General features: G+C 36.6%; 1 protein-coding gene and 1 non-coding gene across 3 annotated transcripts in view; one reads left to right on the forward strand and one right to left on the reverse strand.

Annotated features, from left to right (window-relative positions):
• The window catches only part of LOC149411931 (endoplasmic reticulum metallopeptidase 1-like), a 33,972-nt gene extending 12,029 nt beyond the window's left edge, over nucleotides 1-21,943 (forward strand). For both annotated transcript variants that reach the window (XM_089646434.1, XM_089646435.1), the window contains exons 10-18: nucleotides 368-508; nucleotides 734-957; nucleotides 1,418-1,598; nucleotides 1,742-1,923; nucleotides 2,836-2,991; nucleotides 4,745-4,944; nucleotides 6,621-6,745; nucleotides 7,427-7,599; nucleotides 21,353-21,943. In XM_089646434.1, coding sequence (XP_089502560.1) covers nucleotides 368-508; nucleotides 734-957; nucleotides 1,418-1,598; nucleotides 1,742-1,923; nucleotides 2,836-2,991; nucleotides 4,745-4,944; nucleotides 6,621-6,745; nucleotides 7,427-7,599; nucleotides 21,353-21,514 — 1,544 coding nt within the window. In that variant the 3' untranslated portion in view covers nucleotides 21,515-21,943. The remainder of the gene's footprint in view (nucleotides 1-367; nucleotides 509-733; nucleotides 958-1,417; nucleotides 1,599-1,741; nucleotides 1,924-2,835; nucleotides 2,992-4,744; nucleotides 4,945-6,620; nucleotides 6,746-7,426; nucleotides 7,600-21,352) is intronic.
• On the reverse strand, nucleotides 15,286-15,357 carry TRNAG-UCC (transfer RNA glycine (anticodon UCC)). The gene has a single exon. It is a non-coding gene; the product is annotated as a tRNA-Gly (tRNA).
• Nucleotides 21,944-22,249: the final 306 nt, after the last annotated feature.

The raw sequence follows: 22,249 nt of genomic DNA on the forward strand, positions 1-22,249 counted from the left end.
AGCGCGCTCCCTCTAACATTCGTATTTACGTATCACCCTTTCAAACCATCTTTGAACGATTACTACGGGGTCTTAAGGAATCTGAAATATTGTGATTGTGTAATAATAATATCGTTCAATGATGTCCACTCCACCAGTTTCCCGAAGGTACATCTGTGCTAAATCTTTCGACCTTCAATGCCGACGATCGGCTGAGTATCTTTGCACCCCATTAAGACCTCAACCAATTCTCCTCTAACATTTGAAGAATGAGGCCACAGGGAAATCTACAAGTGGGACGTTTGCACTGCGAAGTAATATGTGAATGACATGAAGTGATGGGTGGGAACTAAAAAAATCTTTTGGATAATTTTTTTTTTGTTTTCAGGGAAATGGCTTCCACAATCTATGGGAATAATGGGAAAGCTCTGGAATAAGGTGTTCAAGTGTTGTAAAAAAAGCACTCAAGATCCAATGGAGCGTGACTTGATATCAAACCAGACAGAGAATGAATTCGAACAAGGCGTCTGTAAGTGTTAAACAAAAAACCAATAACTTCTCAAACTTCCTGTTTCCTATATCCTTTCTCAGTCATCATTTGGTCTAACAAAATAATTAACTTAGGGGTGCAATAGTTACCCAGGCAGATAGGAATCTTGCATGCGGTATTCAAATGTTTTTTTTCTTCTTCTAAAATTACAATACAGTCATCTTACATTGTTGTAACAAAGCTTTTCCATATTCTCTCGTTAAGGGTTCCCGTGGATTGAGTTAGGCTTCGCCCTTTGCGCAAACATTGGGGGAATGTTGGTGGGTGTAACAATCACCGTCATAATGGGAGTCTTCATCGACGGGGTGGCAACTCTGGCAATGCCGTGGTTCTCCAACGTCTGGATCATCTTCCCGCTGTTTTGGTGCCCTTGCCTAGCCGGATGCGCATTTGTGCCGATGGTTGTTGATTGGTGGAGAAGTAAGAAGGTAAGAAAAATAAATTATATCGCCTGTCTTCTTGTCCTTCGTAAATGGAGATTTATCAGGGTTGATTTGGCTCCTACCACTACTTTGGCTTCTCCACGAGATTCAGATTCCTATCCATTGTTTTCCAGTCCTCTGAACAGTCACTGAAATGCAGATAATTTTGGAGTTTGACTTAGTATATTTAATAAATCTTAACCTACTCTCCATTCTTTTCCAGTTCTCAATCCTGCTCCAATCTTAACCCACGCGGTCAATCAATTTTTGCCCCTCTGTGTTGTTCACATTTCGTCTTCAATATAAAGTGTAGTTTTTTATTAACTTTGCAGGTTACAAACATTATGACTAGATTTGTTGCAAAATTAGCCTGGTCAGAGAATTTTTCATGTTTCATTATTAATTAGCGTTTTTAAAACTTTACTTACCAAGTATTTTCCACACAATTATCTAATTCCTATTTCAGCGTTCCATGTCTCTATCAATGACTTGCCAACTAAATCTGGTGGCTGCTCAAATACCCTGGGCTATTATTCTTATAATCCTGACTTGTATGGGAATCAGATCAGCTGCCTTGGTAATGTTTCCAGTTCTGTTTTCTGCTTTGGCCAATATTTTGATACACCTGACTCCACTTTATCGCACAGGTAAGCAGCAAATGTTCTAATAATTTGAATATTATAGTAGTTTTTTTACCGAGTCGAAATGGCGTTGATCTTCTTTTTGAAAGTCACGAAATGTGATTACAGGGTGTGAAAGTGTCTATAATTGATCTTGGTTTTATTCCTAGTGCACTCGTGGGTCTGGGTATACCTGGCTATCCACATCCCGCCCCTGATCTTCCAGATGTACGTGTGCCTGCTGGCCTACGTTATTTTCCTACCCACAATGGGCCGATCTGGAACCAGCAATGCTGACTTGACCATCGCACTTATTACTTCAGGACTCATTTTGTACATGCTGTACTTTGCAGTGAGTAATACGATTATTAATATTTTTGACGACCAATTATGTAATGTTTTTTACCTAATGGATTTTTTTTTTTCAAATAGGGGTTGAAGAGTCTGAAAACATTTATAATTTGTATAAACACGACAAGTGTAGTGTTACAAGTACGTACCTATGGTTTTTTAAAAGTTATATAAAGTCATGGAAAGTGATGAAACAAAAACTTTATTTAATTATTGAAGACAATATTAGCGATTTCTAAACGAAAATCTGAAACAGAAAAATCAGAAAAGGATACGGTCACATCTAGGACACGCACCCAGGACCCTTGTCTTGCCGGGACACATCGCTTACATTGTCTTCAATAATTAAATATTACAATTTGAGGTTTTACTTAATAAAGTTATTCCGAAAAATAAAATCTTTATTAATTGGGTTAAGTAGGTTAGGTTAGCTTAGGTTAGGTAAGGTTTAAATTTATTTTTTCATCGTTTCTAATGACTTTATATCACTTTTTAAAAGTGTGTTGAATTGTTACTGTGTTGAGTTATCATGGAACAGCTTTTGGTTGAAGTCAACGAATTTTGGCCGTAATAGTGCCCCTCTCATGACAGATAAGTCTATAAACATGTTAAACACTTCACAATTATTCTTACGTATCTGGACGTAAGCCTCCCTCAAATGTCTTCAGTTTTGTCGGCTTTCTTTTTTGTCGATTATTTAATCTTTGGAGAACTTTACTTTTTCGATCAAAGATGCCATTCGGTAAGTCGTACTACTGGTTTAGGATGGTCCCTTTTGAGTGCGGAGATTTTACACAAATCTAGACTGCCTGTGCCTTGGTTCCAAAGCTAACTAATTATTTTAATCAATTTGAATACTTAATCTAATTTTTATCCTGTTGTTAGATTTTATGTCTGGTCATCTATTTTTCAGATTCCACTACTAGGTCTGGTGAGAAAATCTGGTATTGTGCTAGGTCTGCTACTGGGTTTTGGTCTTGTGATGCTGCCCATATCTTTGTGTACTTCAGTGGGTGAGCCTTATAACGCGGGACCTGGGGATCCAGCCCTTCAAAGAATGTGGATTATGGTTAGAATAGTTTTTTTATATTTAATTTTGATAATTTTTTTTATCATTTTTACAACATGTATCGATAAATATTAGTCTTGGGTAAGAAATAGCAGATATGAATTGTATCTAAAAAATCTCAATTCCAATCTGTTTTCCTTTCTTCTTTCAAGACGTCTTTGTTTACATAATTGACCATGATGGTGGTTTTTAACAGTGTTTTTTCCCCTAGAATCGGGTTTGTTTTTACATAAAATGCGAAATTTTACTTTGAAATTAGAATTTTGACGATCAACAGAAATTTATGGAAATTGATATCTTTAGTTTATAGGAAGGAAAACTGCTGATTTCATTGACGTCAAATGAATTCGATTCTTCCAAATCAGTAATTCTCAAAGTGAAATTTAATAATATAATTATTAAGTTCTGCAAAATTTTTTTGGTTTTTGTTATTATTACAGCTGTTTCGGCTTTGAAGGCCATTTTCAAACTGTCTGAAACTGTCAGTTTGAAAATGGCATTGAAAGCTGAAACAGCTGTAACAATAACAAAAACCAAAAAATACTTCCAGAACTTAATAATTATTTGTTTTTAGTTAAATTTAAAAAAAAAAACTAAAACAAAAAATTAAATGGAGTTTGTTACGAACGGGGCGCCTATATGGGCGTCAAATTCTTCGTCTGGCAGACGTGTTTAACAGACATTAAAAGAAGGCACATAATGGGGCAAAGATTTGGTATACGCTTACATGAGTTGTCCCGGGGGATGCAGGAGTTGCGAGGCCAGTGAGGTGTTACTCCCAGTCATTGTGGAGTTGTAACCAAGGTTGTGATCGTCTACACGCGCAAAACGGGCGCGTGCTAGACTTTGGTTATGTTGCGGGACCAGGGTCCGGCGCTCAGCGTCCGAGACTGGTTTTGGAGTTGCAAACCTCACGTGTTGTTGAGACCAAGGCTAGAGTTGGAATGGCGATCGCCACCGGTCACAAAAACCGGTGAAAAAAAAAAACAATAGAATGCGCGTCGCTTTGTGTTTCCAGGATCTACGTTAAATTTAGTTTCGCTGGGTTTTTAAAATGCGTTTGAAATATCTGCTTCGTGACAAGTTCTCCGAATTAAACACAAAATTAATAAATAAATATATTCTCAAAGTGGTTTATATCCAACCCCAGGGGTCGGTTCCGACCTGCAGGGAGTCCACGTCAATGAAATAAAAAAACGGGAGTGCATGAGATATAACTGGAGAAATCTCAAATATTCTAGTGAAAATCTTGAAACATTCAAATTATCTGACGAATTTTTTTTCACATTTCTTCTCTGAAGTTCTCTAGCCACCCCCATCTCATCGGATTGATATACGAGTATATTTGAAAATATTAAGTGGATTCGAAAATAAAATATTGTGGGGATTCTAGTGCTGCGCAATCGAGAACACTGAAATTTAGTAAAAATTTGTTCTGAAAAATCAATACTTGGAAAGGAGGGAGTTTAGCATAAACAAAAAAAGTCGGAACGTGGTCTCCGGGACAAAAAAGTTTGTGGACCTCTGTTCTTAATGAAAGCAACTGTATTTAATTTTTTGGACATAGTAAATAATCAACGATCGTGTTACAAAATAATTTCTGCTATTATTGAATTTTGATTTGTGTACCTCGTCTCTGACTAATAGGATACTGTTAAAAATGAAATATTTTTAGAAAATTTGAGGAACATTTTGAAAATGATATGGTTATCGTATGGAATCAATGAACAAACATGATAATCTTCTTTTAAAGCATTCTACTCGCACTTTCTATGACGAGAACAAGACATTGAAGAGAAACGTGTCCGGCTTCTTTGTAGTCAATATGGACCGTAATAGTCCGAGGACCATAAATCTTGGAAGCCGCTCCATAACCTCGTTGGAGAATGATTGCGATGAGTACCTGTACTGCGGGGTGCCTTTGGAAATTATGTCGTCTATTGATACCTTGGGGTAAGAAAGTCTGAAGTTTGCATATCGTTTTTGTCACTAATTAACTAACTAAACATCATGCCGTTTCCCCGTGGGGGTAGGCAAAGAGGATGGCCGCCAAACAACTCCGACTTGACACACACTCCTTACCTCATTCTCATTCGTACACCGTCTCATACATACTATTCTATTAGTTTGAATCTTGAAATGGCCCAACTCCAGTCTGATTCACTTCTGAGTCCCGGACTTCTGCTACCAATCACATTTGCGTCATATTTTCTCCTTACACTCTTTTCTTCGTTTATTCACTCTATATGCCCAAACCATCTAAGGATCTAAGCATCCCTTTCTAAATCCTATTAAATGCGTACATAAGCCTTGCGTTCTTTGCGGATCTCCACATTTCTCACAAGATCATACATGGTTTTACCACACATACGTCTCAGGGATCTCGTTTCTACAAAAATATAACCTTTATTTTCGCTTTCTGTCTCATCTAAATATAATACATCAATGATGTGGATACACATTTGACAGAGTAAAAATCTAAAATCGTTGTTAGCGAGAAAGGGATATCTAACAGATTGTTTTTAAAAACGAAAGTGCAATAGATAATTGCCTACTTACTTAGACGTAGTTAATTTACTGTTGTAAACCCTTTAATTATTAGGAGACCAAATTTGTCCCCAAACATCATACGAATTTGGGTTCCTGATATTTAAAGGATTAACATTGATGTAATCAATCTAGTCTCCTTCAACGGAAGCAATCTTCCGAACAGGCCTTCCATTGATATGCTTGGTGTAACTATAAGTGACCAGCTCAGGTATGGGGGCTCCATCGAAGCCAGAGTAAAGCTGGCCTCTCAGAAGCTGGGCGTACTGTACAGGGCCCGCAGATACTTTAATAGTACACAACTGCTGACCCTGTACAAATCGCAAGTGCGCCCTACTGTCGAATTTGGCAGCCATCTCTGGTCCGGAGCCCCTAAATACCTGAAAAAACCCTTGACTCAGTGCAAAAACGGGCGGTCCGTTTGATAGATTCCCCAATCTTAACAAAAGGACTGCAATCTTTAGAGCACAGGCGTCAGGTAGGTATGCTGTCCTTGTTCTATCGGTATTACAATGGAAGATGCTCTGAGGAACTAGCGTCATTGATCCCTTCGGCACCGGTGCGTAGTCGGGATACACGCTAAACGCGCGCCCAACATTTGTACACGGTTGACATTTGTCACATGAGAACGGGTCGCTTCTACAATTCGTTCTTAAGTTCAACAGCTCGGCTGTGGAACGAACTGCCGGCCTCTGTGTTTCCTTCCTCCTACAACATGGAACTCTTCAAGACCCATGTTCACTTCTTCCTCTCCACAAAAAGACCCTCCACACAGCATCCCCAAAGATGACCTAGGCCCTGAGGGAAATTATTTTCTTCAGGGCCTCCTGTGTGGAGTTAATATAAAAAAAAATATATTATATCGATGATATATGAAGCGAAAAAATGGGTTACACTTTTTTACCTCCAATTGACCTCCATCGCTCCCAATGCTTTAATTAAAACAACCGAATCCGATCTATGCGCACCGCTTATCGCATTTTAATAGTGAAGCACGTTTCGATGAAATAATACTCATTAGCATCTCTATCTGTATAGCTCCATGCACTTTAATCCGTGTTTTTATGCATTATTTATTTTAGCCGAGCTAGCAGCTGGATTCCTTCAACAGCTCCCAACATACCAACACCAGTCACCGGTTTCACACTCCAAGAGAAAACATGCCAACCGAATCCTCCACAATGCACTGTGAGCTTAGTTATAAGAGGTAAGATAATAACATGATTAAATAACATTAATTCATAAAAATGATCGACGATAGTTTTTTTCTGACCAATCTCAAAGTTATTTTTATATACAGTACATACTGGAGTCCAGGAGACGGTGGACTCATGGCTCATGACTCGTACTTAATTAGAAAACTTTATTTTTTTTTAATCATTTATTACATTTCAAAAATACATTTTTTTCTATTAAGTCCCGTTAAACTGATTGATATCAGTTTGTCAACGGGTTCTTTTAACAATTACTTTTTAAATACATATACAATTTTAACAAGTACCTACATAAAATAGGTATACAAATAATAACATTATTACAAAAAAATTCTTTTGCATAACCATTTTTTTAACATAAATTTCCTTCTGTGAGTCAATTCACAGCTATTTAATGAGTTTGGTAACATGTTGTAAATTATTGGAATAATAATAATAGCGTATGTAAAAAAAGCTTTGAATTAAGAATAACTTTAATGACTTTTTTTGATAAAATTTTCTTCCGTTAGCTTATATCCAATTCTGAAAAAGTTATATTACGACCGTGATTAAATGCCTGGAAAAAAAACGAATTAAAGTAGCATGTTCAACGTTCATGTCCTCATGTCTTTGGAAAATGTTTAACGATGTGCATACCTTGTAAGGTAATGTATAATGATTGTTATGATTTGTAGGTCCCATCAGGTTGACGATGACCATCGCTCCAAGGGCAGGAGTGACGGTGGCCAGCTGGAGTCTCCCAACCATACCACTGCCTTCTTCAACATGGCAAGGGAGACCATCCTACTTCATACACATCGCCAGAGGAAGCGAGGAGCAGGACTTTCCCTTTTCAATCACTTTCAATGTAAGACAATCTACTGACGGTCTTCGTGGTTAAATGCTTATGATTTTTAGCTATGAATCTGGAGGTCACACGCTCAAATTTTTCCTAATCGATTTATGTTATTTCGCTAATTAAATCACTCGAAATAATATATACATTAGTAGATCCATTCAGAATCGAAACTTTGCTTGAAATGACTCAAAAAAAATAAGAATACTGCATAAGAGTTCCAACTGCTCCCAACCGTCTAGAGCCAGTGAGTCTATGGAATCCCCAATTGGAGTATGTTGAGAGACTAATGGTTGTGGGGAGGGAAAAAAGATGTGAGAGAGGAAGGTAGAGAAGTACCTGGCCATTCAGATCTGGCCACCAGACAAGTTTCTATTCTATCGTCTGTTAGATAAAGGGTTTCCACGGAATCGAGCCGCGTATAGAAATGTAATATATATTCAAGAATACCTGGCTAGCTCAAGCAGGTTCCGTGTTTTTAGTTCGTTTGAGTTAAGAGAGAACAGACGCCTTCTAGAAGTGAATAGAACAAAGGGATTTCTCGGAAATAAAACACTATTATTGTGGTGCTTTTAAATGCCTTCAAAAAGACCTATATTACAGTACTGGAATCTACGCGTAGGAAAAGCTTAAATCTCTTTGTGGACGGTTAAAAGAATGAAAAATTATGTAAAATTAATGGGAAGAAAGCAGAGTCAAAAATTCATAGAATAAAGCATGGAACGATACCGCAGGTATTTTTGTAGACGTCCAGGGGGCAGGCAGAAAAAAAACTGAATCGAAGTATACTAGTAATTAATTTTTTAAACACTTTCAAAACACTGTTTAGCAAAGCAAGTCTCGAATTCAAAGCGGAGAGCGTAACACCATCTCGCTACGAAAGCTAAAACCCAAGAGAACCCTACCCGCCTGCACCTTTGGGGATCCGGCGGCTTTGCCCCGCCTCCCCGGAAATGGTCACACCCACTTTAAACGCAGCCACGGGGTTACTATATGAAAGAATTTAAATATATTTTAATTTTAGGAAAGTTCATTTCATAACACGTCTTACACCAAGGCAATACTGAGAGTATACTATATATTATAATATATTATTTCAAATGCATGAATTGTGAAATGGTAAAATTAATCAAATAAAATTTACTTGCACACGCCGGGATATGAGCCCGCGACCTAGATCTGAATTGCCAAGTACTTTCACATCTCCTTCCCCTCTGAGTATAGTCAAAAAACACAAACAGAAATTTTAAAATCGTTGTAATAATTACTGGAAATAGTGAAATTCATTTACCTAGGGGCATTACAATACGCACGCAACACGCGACGCACGTCTTCTGTCATCGGCTCTCGATAGTATTCATTTTAATCGTTCGTTCTAGTCTATTTACAAAATGGAAGAGTTTGGTGATATCATTCAGTCCTTGATTAAAACGGTCGATGTTTTGAGTGGCAAAATCGAGGGTTTCGGTAGCGAACTGACCACGATTCGTTCAATTTTAAGTGACGGTAGTGCTAAAATTGTGTGCCCTTCATGCAAGTACTCGTACAACGTAACTGCAGGTACTCCCCAGGTACTAGCGCCGGCGCCAGACTTAAATGTGTGTGTGCGCTCAGCGTACGGCGATATCACTAAGCAGCCGTCTGGGATACCTCCACCGCCCGGGCCCCCCGGCCTCGCCCCCGCTCCTGCTATTACCTCAGCCGCTCTAGCCAGCCAGACTCACCTTCCCGTTAGCGGCGTCCAGCCGCTCACTACCCGCAAAATGACTACAAGATCCACTGCTAAAAAAGGAAAACCGGAGGAAGATCTACATTCCGCTTCCACATCTGCTGCAGCGGCGTCTTCTCCTCCACAACCACAGAGTACAATACAGCCTGTTGTGCCCAAGCTGCCAACCCAGCCAATAACATCGTATAGCGATGCCCTCGTCAACGGTAGACGACGATCTCGGCCAATCTGTAAAGGGACAGGGTCTATCGACGACAGCTTGGTCACTATTCCCAAAAACCTACATCTACATGTATTCATGTTTCACCCGAATACCACAGAAGAAAATATATCTTCATTCTTAAAAAAGAAGAAGCCGGATTTAATTTACACTGTCGAAAAACTGGTTACGAGGCATGAACGTTATGCTGCCTTCAAAATAGGCATACCGGAAAATTACTTCCACTTCTTCCTGGACCCCACGATCTGGCCTGAAAACGTGGCCTTCAACGAATGGTCATTTCGGAGACCACGACCCCAAACTAGGACGGTCGATACGACGTCCGAAAAAGATAGACATTAGTGGAGTATACCAGAACGTTCGAAGTCTGAATAATAAAATTATCGACTTCATGACAAACGTAATGTGCCAGAAACCACTTCTGATTGCTCTTACCGAAACTTGGCTAACTTCAAGCACCTTTTCGTCGGAGCTATTCGAAAACCTATACCACGTCTACAGGAAGGATAGAGGCAGTCGCGGAGGAGGGACTCTCCTAGCCCTCCGAGCTGACAGCCACTCACACGCGGAAAGAATGGACTGCATAGAAACCCAAGGTGAAGACTTGTGGGTGAAAGTATCGCATAGAAATGTCATCATTTATATATGTGTTGTATATTTTCCTCCAAATACAACATCTGAACAGTATCAATTATTTTACGACAAAACTATAAGTGAAAGTGTAAAGTTACAATCAAAAAATATTATTATTTTCGGTGATTTTAACTTTCCCTCAGGGAAAAACCCAATTGACGTTTTCGATTACTTTTGTTCTTTTTATAATTTAACACAATTCAACACTGTTTATAACATAAATGCACACATGTTAGACCTAGTATTAAGTAATGTAAATTCTAAAAATGCTGTTATCTGCCGCCATAACTCCCCATTAGTCAGAGAGGATATTCATCACCCTTCACTTTCATTCACATTCGATTACACAACTCAATCACATATACAAACAGACACATTGCCTCCAGACATAAACATGGGTTGGATTTTCCACGAAAGCTCAGATAACACACTTAAGAATGCCTTAGAACAACATCACTGGAATCATTACGATTGCCTTGACGTAAATCTAGCTGTCGAAATGTTTTATGAACAGCTCAATAATATTTTCAACATTTGTTTTAAGAAAAGATCTACACGTATGCTCAAAGATGTTAGACAATATCCGAAATGGTTTAATGGGGAAATCATTCACCTCATACGAGAAAAAACTAAAATGCACTATCTTTGGAAAAAAACAAAATCCGAACATGCCTTAGCTAACTTTAAAACTTTGCGAAAATCAATCAAACGGTTAATTGGTCAGGCCTACACTGACTTTACACGTGAGGCCGAGAACAGTATAATAACAGACCCAACTCGATTTTGGTCTTACACTAACGATAAACGCCGCGGCTGTGACAAACTTAACCACATGGACTACAAAGACAATAAATATGATGGATCGTCTGAGATCGCCGCAGGTTTCGCACACTATTTTCAATCAGTATTTAGCGACAATATCCCCAAACTTGACATATCCTCTATAGCTTCATCGTCATTTAACTCTTTACCTGTACAAATTCATGAAATTAACGATGACGATATTATTACAGCTTTCCATAAGCTAAAACCTAAATACTCCGTCGGCCCAGACTGTATTCCACCTATAATCCTCAAAAGATATGCAAGTTATTTTGTTCAACCTCTAAAACATATTTTTAACCTATCACTTCGCAAAAATATATTTCCGGAAATGTGGAAACTAACGAAAGTAACGCCTATACATAAAAAAGGAAAAAAGTCAGAAATAGATAATTACAGACCTGTAGCTGTGTTGTCAGCACCCGCAAAACTTTTAGAAACCATAATTTATTCACAGATATATAACCAAACAAAACACGCACTCACCGAAAATCAGCACGGATTTCGTCCCACACTGTCACCTTCAACGAATCTTATGAATCTCATTACCTATATTAATAATTCATTTGAAAATTTTGTACCTGTTGATGTGATTTATACAGACTTCGAGAAAGCATTTGATAAAGTCGACCATGATATTTTATTAAAAAAATTAAGTGACATCGGATTCTCTCAGAATTTCCTCGCTTTTGTGGCTAGCTACTTACGCAATCGTCGTCAGTATGTCAGTTACGGACACCATATCTCTCACGAATACAAAACCAACTCCGGGATTCCCCAGGGATCGAATCTAGGACCCCTTCTCTTTCTCTTATTCATCAATGACATTGGCAACACTATAAACCACTCAAAATATCTCCTTTTTGCTGACGATATAAAACTTTTCAAAGCAATCAAAAGTTACATCGATTCCATTCTTCTGCAGAACGATCTTGATTCTCTTGTCAAATGGTCGGAACTGAACAACTTACCCTTCAGTATTCAGAAATGCAGTGTCGTTACATTTACAAGGTCCAAAGATACATTCCTGTTCCCCTACCACATTAATAAACATGAATTAACACGTAAAAATGAGATTCGAGACCTTGGCGTAATTTTTGAAGCAAATCTCTCTTTCAAATCCCATATATCTGATATTGTCTCCCGTGCCAACAAAATGCTTGGATTTGTTCTTCGTAATTCAAGATCATTTACCAACGGAATCGCAATCCGAAGAACGTATGAAGCACTTGTTCGCAGTATCTTGGAATATAGCTCCATTATTTGGGCCCCTTCTGAGCAAAACCATATTCTCGAAATAGAAAAAGTACAAAAGAGATTCATGCGTTACCTATATATGAGGGAATATATGTACTACCCTTTCCTGTATCCATCCTTATTCTTAGCAGGAATGCTCGATCTTAATACATTAGAAGCCCGCCGAAAAATATTTTTAGGAAAACATTTTTTTAAGATAATCTCTGGAACTATACATAATCCACCTATTTTGAAAGAGATTAACTTATATGTCCCAGACAAGTATACTCGTGGAAGGTCCCATACCCTTTTTTATGCTCCAAAAGCGAGGACTTCTGCCTATCAGAACGCCCCAGTCAACAGAGCGACTGAACTGCTCAACGAGTCTGCATTGACCATCGACATTTTTAACGTAACCTACAGGCAGTTTAACAATTATCTTTTGACGTATGTCACAAAGTAGTGAAACTGACCTTTTTATGTGTTTTGCTATACTTTTTGTCCAATTTGTAATCTTCTCCATAATGTATTGGTGAATAACCGTTTTACGGAGAACATGAAAAATAAATAAATAAATAAATAAATAAATAAATAAATAAATAAATAAATAAATAAATAAATACGCAGAGAAAAATGAGCATGGGTGATTTATTAAAATCCTGTTAAAACATGATAGCACGCTATTTCCTAACAAACTATGAGTACATTCAGAATATATCTGAACACGTGTTTACGCAGCTGCGCTTATCCTAATAAATATAAAGACGAAATGCGAAAATATCAAAATTATTATAAACACGTGTTCACTCATCCCCACAAAATGTTAGTGTTTTACTGAGAGATTGTTAGGAAACCTGTCAATTCATTAATTAAAGACCTGTAGTCCTGTTTTTAACAGAAATTGGGACAATGAACTTTATGAGATACAAGAAAAACCAAAAATAGATGCAATTAAGGACAATTATATCGGGCGTGGTCTTGAGTGAGCTTGGGCCAAGCGCTCACTCAGGAGTGGCGCTTGGTGCTGGTAGCTGCGGTCACCACCGTATTGGCGTAGGCCATTAGCCACATCCTGGCTCCTGTGACCCCGTGTATCATCAAGACGGCAAATTCATTCAGCCCTAGTTCTGTGAATATTGTCGATGCGCTGCTGTATCTTCTATATCCAAATATGATATATTTACCTCGTCCGTGCATACCCATCTTGGACGACCATTTCGCGATGAGGGATTGGTGCCGTCGCCTGCCATCAGTGCCTCCCCTGAGGTCAGGAACGGGACTGAGGATGGGCTGATCGTTAATTGGTGACCTTCCGCCCTGCCTCCAGGTTCTCCGACGCTTTCTCCTCATGGTCTTTGGGATCTTCCCAACCCCAACTTACATCTTTCGTCGAGGCACAACCGGTTTCCTGGCTTAGGGGCGCGGAACCTGATCCTCGTGAAACCTATCCAATGCCCTGCTTTCTCCCCCTAGGACTGCCTAGGAGCGGGTGACGACACCCCCTCACAAAAAATGAGGTGTACATTTCACCATATTCTTTTGTCTCATAACTTTTCGTTTTTGCAGGTGGCTGTAAATTATTATTTTTACCTGTTATTGTTGATACCTTGTACATATGACCTGTTAAACAAACCAAATAGAGTAGATTTTACTAACAAGTTACTAATACGCAGCACTTGCATACTGCGAATAACATTGTATGCATGGACATTTTGGAGGTCTTGTTTTGAAATTTTAAATGTAGACTTGTTATATCAAAAAAATTAGCGTCCTTGCGAGAGCTCTGAAGGGGTACCATCAGTACCTAAAACAGGGCGGGGAAGTGGTGGGCCTCCTACAGAATATCCAAATATGAATCTGCAGGCATCATTATATAGATGTCAAAAGTCTAGAAATCACACAGAAAAGGTGAACACATTTGTTGGTATATTTGCGACTCATCTTTCAAGAGTAGAATGCTAATATAAGATAAAATGCAAATTACAATACACCGGTCAGTGGCTCGGGCAAAAATATTGTTAGATTGATCGTAAGTCGGATATGTTTGCTCCTTTTAAAATACCAAATTGAGAGATTAAATTATTTTTTAGTTTTTTATGTATTGTTTGGAGTTCAATTTGCCACGTCCCAAGGATAAACTATAGTGGCAAGTACACTGTTTGCAGCATTGGCAATGGAATTAAGAAATAATGTTCTAAATGCAATAGCCAATACCAGAAACCACTTTATTTTAGTATACAGGGTGTATAAGCACGTACCCGAAGGATTTTAACTGGGGATTTGCTATCCATGATATATTTTTAAGGTTTATAACATTTTTTAAAATTTAAAAGATATTAAAGAAAAGATGTTCGCGTAAAAAAATAAAAAAGTGGGTGTGTCAAGCCTACGCAAGACAGAAGTGAAACTTCTAGTTTCAGCTGATGCTTGGCGTGGCGCAGTTCGCTGGTGTCTGAGAGAGAGGAAAGAAGAGAAGAGAGAGAACGTTCGTGAGCGGCTCCCCCACCTCAACAAGGTTTCACTTCAAAAATGCCACAGCCGAGAATCGAACCTCGCTTAACTGATTGAAAGCCAACCACGCTGAGCACCAACTGTAAGCAAAGCCGCATAAATTGATTATATTATGTAGGTTCTGAAAATATGAGAGCTTGTTATGTTTTATAATGTTACCTACATCACACCCAAAATATAATATATTTTTAAAAATAATGTACAATGTACAGAAATAGAATCCCACACAAGATCGCGTAGTGCGCTCTAGCGAACGGATATTTTATCAGAGGGAGATAGTTTTAATTTTTTTTTCTGTAAATTATTACATATTATCAAAATAAATAAATTAATTAAATAAATGTAATACAATTATCATAATATACGGATTAGATAATAATTTTAATCCAACACAATAACGCAAAGCGCGCTCTAGCGGAGTAATGTTTTATCACAGTGAGATAAGTGTTTTTATTATTTTGCAATATTATTTTCTTTTAAAAAATGTTCTGACCTACTAAAAAATAAGATATTGAATGAAAAAGGCGTTAAAAACAAAAAAATAATGTGCGATGGCCGAGAATCGAACTCGGATCAACTGCTTGGAAGGCAACTATGCTGACCATTACACCACCAACGCCAGTTGTCGGGATGAGCTAAGAAGCATTTATATGTTACTTCAAAACTTTGACTAGATCAAATGAACTTTAATCGGTGGTGGGGGTACCCGCATTTTCGTTTCGGTCATGAGTCGGTTTTACTCCGGTCCTCGAAATTGCATGACGCGCGTAAAGAAGTTTCACTTCAAAATATTTATTTAGACTTTTAGAAAATGTTAACAGGTATTGTTTATTGTTGTTGTTATACGCCCATAGGGGCTTTTACATAGATTATAAATAAGTTTTACATAAGTTATCGAGTTAGAATTTATACTAAGAGTTATAAAAGTGAAGAATTTTAAAAAAATATACAAGTAGTTTTTGAAGAATATGGCGTAAAGAAACATTTTAAACAACATAATATTTAACAATAACAAAGAACAAAATATAATATAAAACATTACAATAACATATCTAATCGTTAAATCTATTACAATAATTTGTATGATTCCACAAAGTGTTGGTTTAATTTGAATTTAAGATTATAAAGGGAATCATGGAATATATCTATAATACCACCAAACTTGTTGCCCAAATCATGCATCCTATTGGTAAGTGAGTTTGACTGATAGTTGGTTTTATATGTGTCGCAAAAGAATGTTGTATTTTGTCTAGTATTTATTGTCGGTACATAGAGTTTAATAGCAGCAACGATGGCAGGGCTGTCAATAAGGTTGTTCATGACTCTGTATAATAAAATTAGGTCTGAAATGGTTCTTCTGTCAGACAGCGTAATTAAATTAAGTCCATTCATCAAATTTACATAATTAATGTTTTCTATTGGAATTTTAAGCTTGAAATTTAAGTACCTAAGAAATTTGTGTTGAACCCGTTCTAATTTGTTAGAGTGTACTTTATAGAAAGGAGACCAAATAGGTGAATTATATTCCACTTGGCTTCTAACTAGTGAAATGTAGAGTGTTTTCATGCAATCCAATGACTTAAAATCAGTTAGGGTTCTACAAAGGAAGCCAAGAATCTTTTAAAGCCTTATTAGTTATATCATCTATATGCGCTGTGAATGTTAAGTTTGATTCGAATATAACTCCCAAGTCACGAATTTGTGATACTGGTGTTAATTTAACATTATTTAAATTATATTCATGTAAGATATGAGAATGAGTTCTGGAAAATCGTATTACTTGACATTTCTCAATGTTCAAAAATAACATATTTTGTTCGCACCATTTAAAAAATTTATCTAAATTAGCTTGTAAAATTAGGCAATCATATATATTTCGTATTCTTTTAAACAATTTTAGATCATCTGCAAAAAGTAGGACTTGTACATCTTTAAATATGTTTACAATGTCATTAATGAATATTAAGAATAATATTGGGCCAAGGTGGGACCCTTGCGGGACACCACTTGTGGCCTCGAATACATAGGATTCTATAAAATTAATCCTGACACAAAGAACTCTATTACTGAGGTAACTAATAATCCATGTCAATAAACTACCTTTGATGCCTAACAGTCGGAGTTTGGATATAAGAATATGATGTCGAACCTTATCAAATGCTTTACTGAAATCGGTGTATATAGAATCCACTTGTTGTTTCAGACTGAGCGATTCAGATATGTAATTATTGTAGATAGTTAAATTACTTAAGGTAGATCGACCTCTGATAAAGCCATGTTGGTTAGGAACAATAATATTGTTGATAGGTTTTACAATGGTATCTAATACTAATGACTCGAAAAGTTTGGGTAAAGCAGACATAATACAAATAGGTCTGTAGTTAGATATATCGCTTTTGTCGCCTTTTTTATGAATGGGCGTTAAATAACTCTTTTTCCACAGAGCCGGAAAACAGCCAGACGCTAAGGATTTGTTAAAAAGTTTATGTAAGGGATATATCAAACTATCAATGCAAGTTATTAAAAATATGGGAGGAATACCATCCGGTCCAGCAGATTTATTACTATCTAGTGCTTTTATGCTTCTTTCTATGGAATCTAATTTTATGAAACATTGACTTAGGTTTAATGACTCTTCCACTGACGTACTGGAGACTGCTTTGATGGGAATATCTTTGTCGTAGACACTTTTAAATGAGTCAGCAAAAAGATTAACTATACCCTCAATACTGTCGGCACATTTTTCTTTAAAGAACATGCTATTAGGATATCCACAGTTGTCTTTTCGTTGAGATTTAGTAAAATTCCAGAATTTTTTCACATTGTGATGATGTACCTCATTTTCAATTACGTTAACATAGTCACTATAGCACTTTATTGATAATTCTTTACATTGTTTTCGTAGTTTAGTAAATGCTATATAATCGTTAGAATTTCTGGTATGTTTATATTTTCTGTGGATACATTTTTTTTTATTAATTAAATTAGTTAGTTCCCTTGTAAACCATTTCGGATAATTAGATGATGTAAAGCTAACCTTGGGAACAAATTGTTCTATAGAGGTATTTAAAATCGAGTAAAAGTATTCTAATTGATCATTTATATTATTTTCCTCATCTAAAAAGGACCAATCTGTTTGGGCAAGGTACTCCGTAATATGATGGTATTCAGCTTTGGAAAAGTTATACGATGGGACACTTGTTTTTTTTGAAGATGTTAAAGGCCTATTTGTTATGATAATGTCCAACGGTGGGTGGTGTTGATCTAATGGTAATAATAATTCGTCGGATAGCTCAACCACTATTTTCGAATCACTTGAAAACACTAAATCCAACATTCGATTGTTAAAGTTGAAAATCTTGTTTGATTGAGTTAGTCCCAAAAATAAAGACATATCACGAATTTCACTACATTTAGCACACTGTAAATCGGCTTGGTTTGTAGCAGGTCCGTTGTCATCTTGGCTGGTCCAGTTAGGAAGGTTATAATCACCAGCAATAATGAATTTTGCTTTAGGATATTTGAATTTGAGTACTTCTATGTCCTCATTGTGATTTTTATACGTTTGCAAATCCGATGCAGGTGGGATATAGACACAGCCAATAATAATTTTTCCATTAGGTATATTGAGCAATACAAAAATTTGTTCAACACTTTTGTGTTTTACCGGTAATTTAGTAGATGATATATTCTTGGATACGCACAGCATCACACCTCCTCCGTTAGACTTTTTGCTCGTAATAGAATTTCGATCAGAACGATATGTGGTATATTGATGTAGGCCTAATTCTGACGAGCTGATATCAGCATTTAACCATGTTTCAGTTAAAAACAGAATATCGTGTGAGAAGATTGGGGAGTTAGTTTTAAGTTGGTGCAATTTTGTACGCATTCCCCGTACATTTTGATAATATCCTGTAAGTCTAGAAAATCTGTTCTGTTTGTTTTTTAGTTTTTTGCTTGGGTTTTGATGATTTTGGGAATTCCGTTGAAATGTTTGATTCGTAAATCGACTTCGCCCTTTTCTTTCCTCTCTTCTAATTCCTTCCAGAGGTCAGTTAAGTGATTTCTTTGTTGTAGTGTCCTGTCAGGTTTGATTATAATTCCATTGGACAGAGTAGTTTTGTTAAAGAGTATTAGTTTCGCCTGTTTGACTTCATCAAATTCTAATTTAATTGGCCTGGTTTTGTTTGGAATTTTACTTCCGAGCCTGTAAATTTTCACATCTTCTAGATTGAACTCGCTATTAATTTCACTAATAGCTGCTAATACCTTTTTTCCATCCTCCAAGACGCTCACTGTAGTTGAGTTCGAATTACACTCGGGGACGTTGAGTAAAATTATGTTCTTCGAGCGGGTCTTGCGTTCCTCTATCTCAGCGAGCACCTCACAAATTGGCGTTGTTTCCTGTGGTAATACTTTCTTTTCAATGATTTTTTCGAATGTCATAACTTTTCCTTCAAGAACTCCAACAGTTACTCCTAGGTCTTGCATAGTTCCAGATAGATTAGAAAGTTTACTGAGTATTTTTGCCATTTGGTCTTTTGTTATTTTTAAGACAGGATCGGTAATGGCATTGTGGATGCTATTAATCTCCTCCTTAGCTTTGTTTAGGAAAGCAATTGCTTCATTATTATTCATTTCGAAAGTTAAATTTAAATTTTTTTTTTTATAAGAAAATAATATGAGTGACAACCCTGCTCGCAATGTACAGGTAATTAACTCAAGTAGGTAGCGGGAGCGTCCACAAGTGTTATCCAGTAAGTGCGAGGGAGAGAATACCTTATCCTGTTACTTGTTAGAGCGAGACGTAGGGAACACTGTGCACAATTGATTATTAAACAAATTGATTTATAAATTTTATAATAATGGTGAATATTTACGATGATTTCGAAATGATTATTAATAAATAAACGTAGTGCACTAAATTATGTTGCAGTATACTGAAACTTGTTTAAAAACACTGTTTTTTGTTGTTCTATTTATAAGTTTCTAGTAAGACACAGAAAAAACTCGACAGCTGTCAGTGATATTTATTGTTATTTATATATTTATATATTTATATGGTATATAGGTATACCATATAAATAAAATACGGATATGTTTATGAGAAACTATCTAGGTTACAAACAAATTATTTTAAACTTTGTTATCATTCAAAAAGATAGCTGCAAAAATATGGGAAAACTTAGTTGCACAATAGTGGAGAAGAGGGAATGCACGAATACAAATGACCCTGTTAAAAAAGTGATATTTCCCATTATATCTTTTCCGAATAGATATCACGACAGAATGCTAAAATATAAGTATGTCAGTATCAATATCAGTATTTGTATGAACACATGTTCCGCCGACGGGACTGCAGGCCTTTAACGAACGAATTGTCAGTGTTCCTAACAAACTATCAGTTAAAAGCAAATGTTTCATGAAGGACGGCGGAATACGAAAATAGTATTACGTAAAATACTATACAAGGCTCGCAGATAGTTTAGTCGTCCGCAACTACTGACCCTATACTAATTGCAAATGCGCCCTACAGTTGAAAATAATATTACGTAAAATACTGTACAAAGCCCGCAGATACTTTTATCGTACGCAACTGCTGAGAGTTGACAAAAAGAACCCATTCCCTCAGTGTGGAAACCGGCGGTACGTTTGATAGATTTCAAGGGTCCCAACTGGACCCAGTGAGAATTTGGCATCCCCAATTGGGGTATGTTGTGTGGCTGAAGATGGGGAAGAGGAATGTGGGGGAGTACCTGGCTATTCAGATCTGGTCATCAAACACGGCTAAAGCCTTTTAAAGCAACGTTTCAATTCCCCAAAGATGACAGGCCCTGTGTGAAATTATTCGGCCCCAGGGTCTCCCGTATGAAGTTAATTAAAAAAAAATTGCTACGTTGAAAATATGGCGTTTTTTTTATTTAACGATATTTTAAAGCTTCGTTGGTCGGGGTGCAGAAATCAGTTGCAGCAAATACCCTTTAATATTAATAATCCCTCCAACTTCTGACACTTCGCATACATTCTGATGGCAACAAGCTGCAATAGCGCCTCCTAGCGGCATGGGTTGTGCGCCTTGGTTATTTTCCCTCCGTAATGGATTCTATGTAAAACATAATATTATTTATTTAACGTTAGATTGATATTTATAAGGAATATATTCTGAATGATTAATATCTTATCAGGAAATTGGCATGCTATCACATTTTTGACAAGATCATTTTTTTACGTGCGAACGGACTCTCCAAGGATTTTACTCATTGATGTAATTTAGTCTATGGTTTTACTACAATTAAAAAAAACTGCTCCCGACTGTCCGGATAAGTGAGACTTTGCCATCCCTAAATGGGAATCGGAGAGGAAAGGAGATGAGAGGAGAGGAAGGTTGGGAAGTACCTGGTTATTCAGATTTGGTCAATAAACATGACTATTAATTCCAGCAATGTTTCGATTTACAATGATGATATTTTACAAGGGAGATAGTAGATACCAGGTACTATACCAATCTGATGATGGTGATATTTAATCTTTGGAAGCTTTAGTTAAAAATAACTGTAAATAGTGTTACTAAATATCGGATTTAGATAATTAATTATATTTTATTGTTTCAGGTAGTCAATCTGGTATCACCTTTGATGGATTTGGGCCTGGCAGGGAACTATATTCACCACGATGACCAAAGAACTTCGGAATACAAAAACTTTCTCTATGGATTTGCTGACTGGACGCAGATGACTGCATGGATCAGTTCTTACACCGCTTACGTCTTTTGATTAACTTGGTTGATTTCTTAACATAATTCTTGATTTTCAGTTTAATTACAATATATATTTGATACAATTAAATCAGGTTCTAAGGTTTTTCCGGAACCATTTGATCCAAAACTTTAAATTATAAGAATGCCTTGACAAATACATAATCTCCGCTTGCCAACAACCTGCTTGTTTGACACAGAATTTATGCAAATTTAATTGATAGAAGGTAGTTAAATAATACATAAATCGAAAAATGTGTTAGGGTCTCAATGTAACTTAGGATCTTAAATGTTTGTTACCTAAAATGGTGGTCTTTACAGCCCATTACATGAACAATGAGCATATTAAATTTGTGCATTTTAAATCTTTAAATCCAATGTTTGTATGAATATATATATGCAGGTATGTTGAGTATAAAAAAATTAAATATTTTATTTTCTCATCTTCACGTGGTATTAAAAATATATTTCAATTAAAAATAGGCATTTGTTACTCAATCACCCAATAGAATTACCAACAAACTCACATTTTATACATTTTAAATAGCTCTGCTGAAAAATTGTTGGGTGTGAGCAATTCTTTATGCTAAGCAAGATAGATATTAACTTTAGAAAAACGCATGTTGCGACTAAATCGTAGATTGCTATATTATAATACAGGGTGTAAAAGCACGTACGCTTTTCCCTGTACATATTTGTAGTAAAAATTTAGATGTCATTTAGCTGTCCGATGATGTTTTTTTGTTAATATCAA

Source organism: Hesperophylax consimilis, chromosome 24, assembly GCF_061612785.1.
Source record: "Hesperophylax consimilis isolate HC1 chromosome 24, BYU_Hcon_1.0, whole genome shotgun sequence".
In the NCBI taxonomy this organism is placed as follows: domain Eukaryota; kingdom Metazoa; phylum Arthropoda; class Insecta; order Trichoptera; family Limnephilidae; genus Hesperophylax; species Hesperophylax consimilis.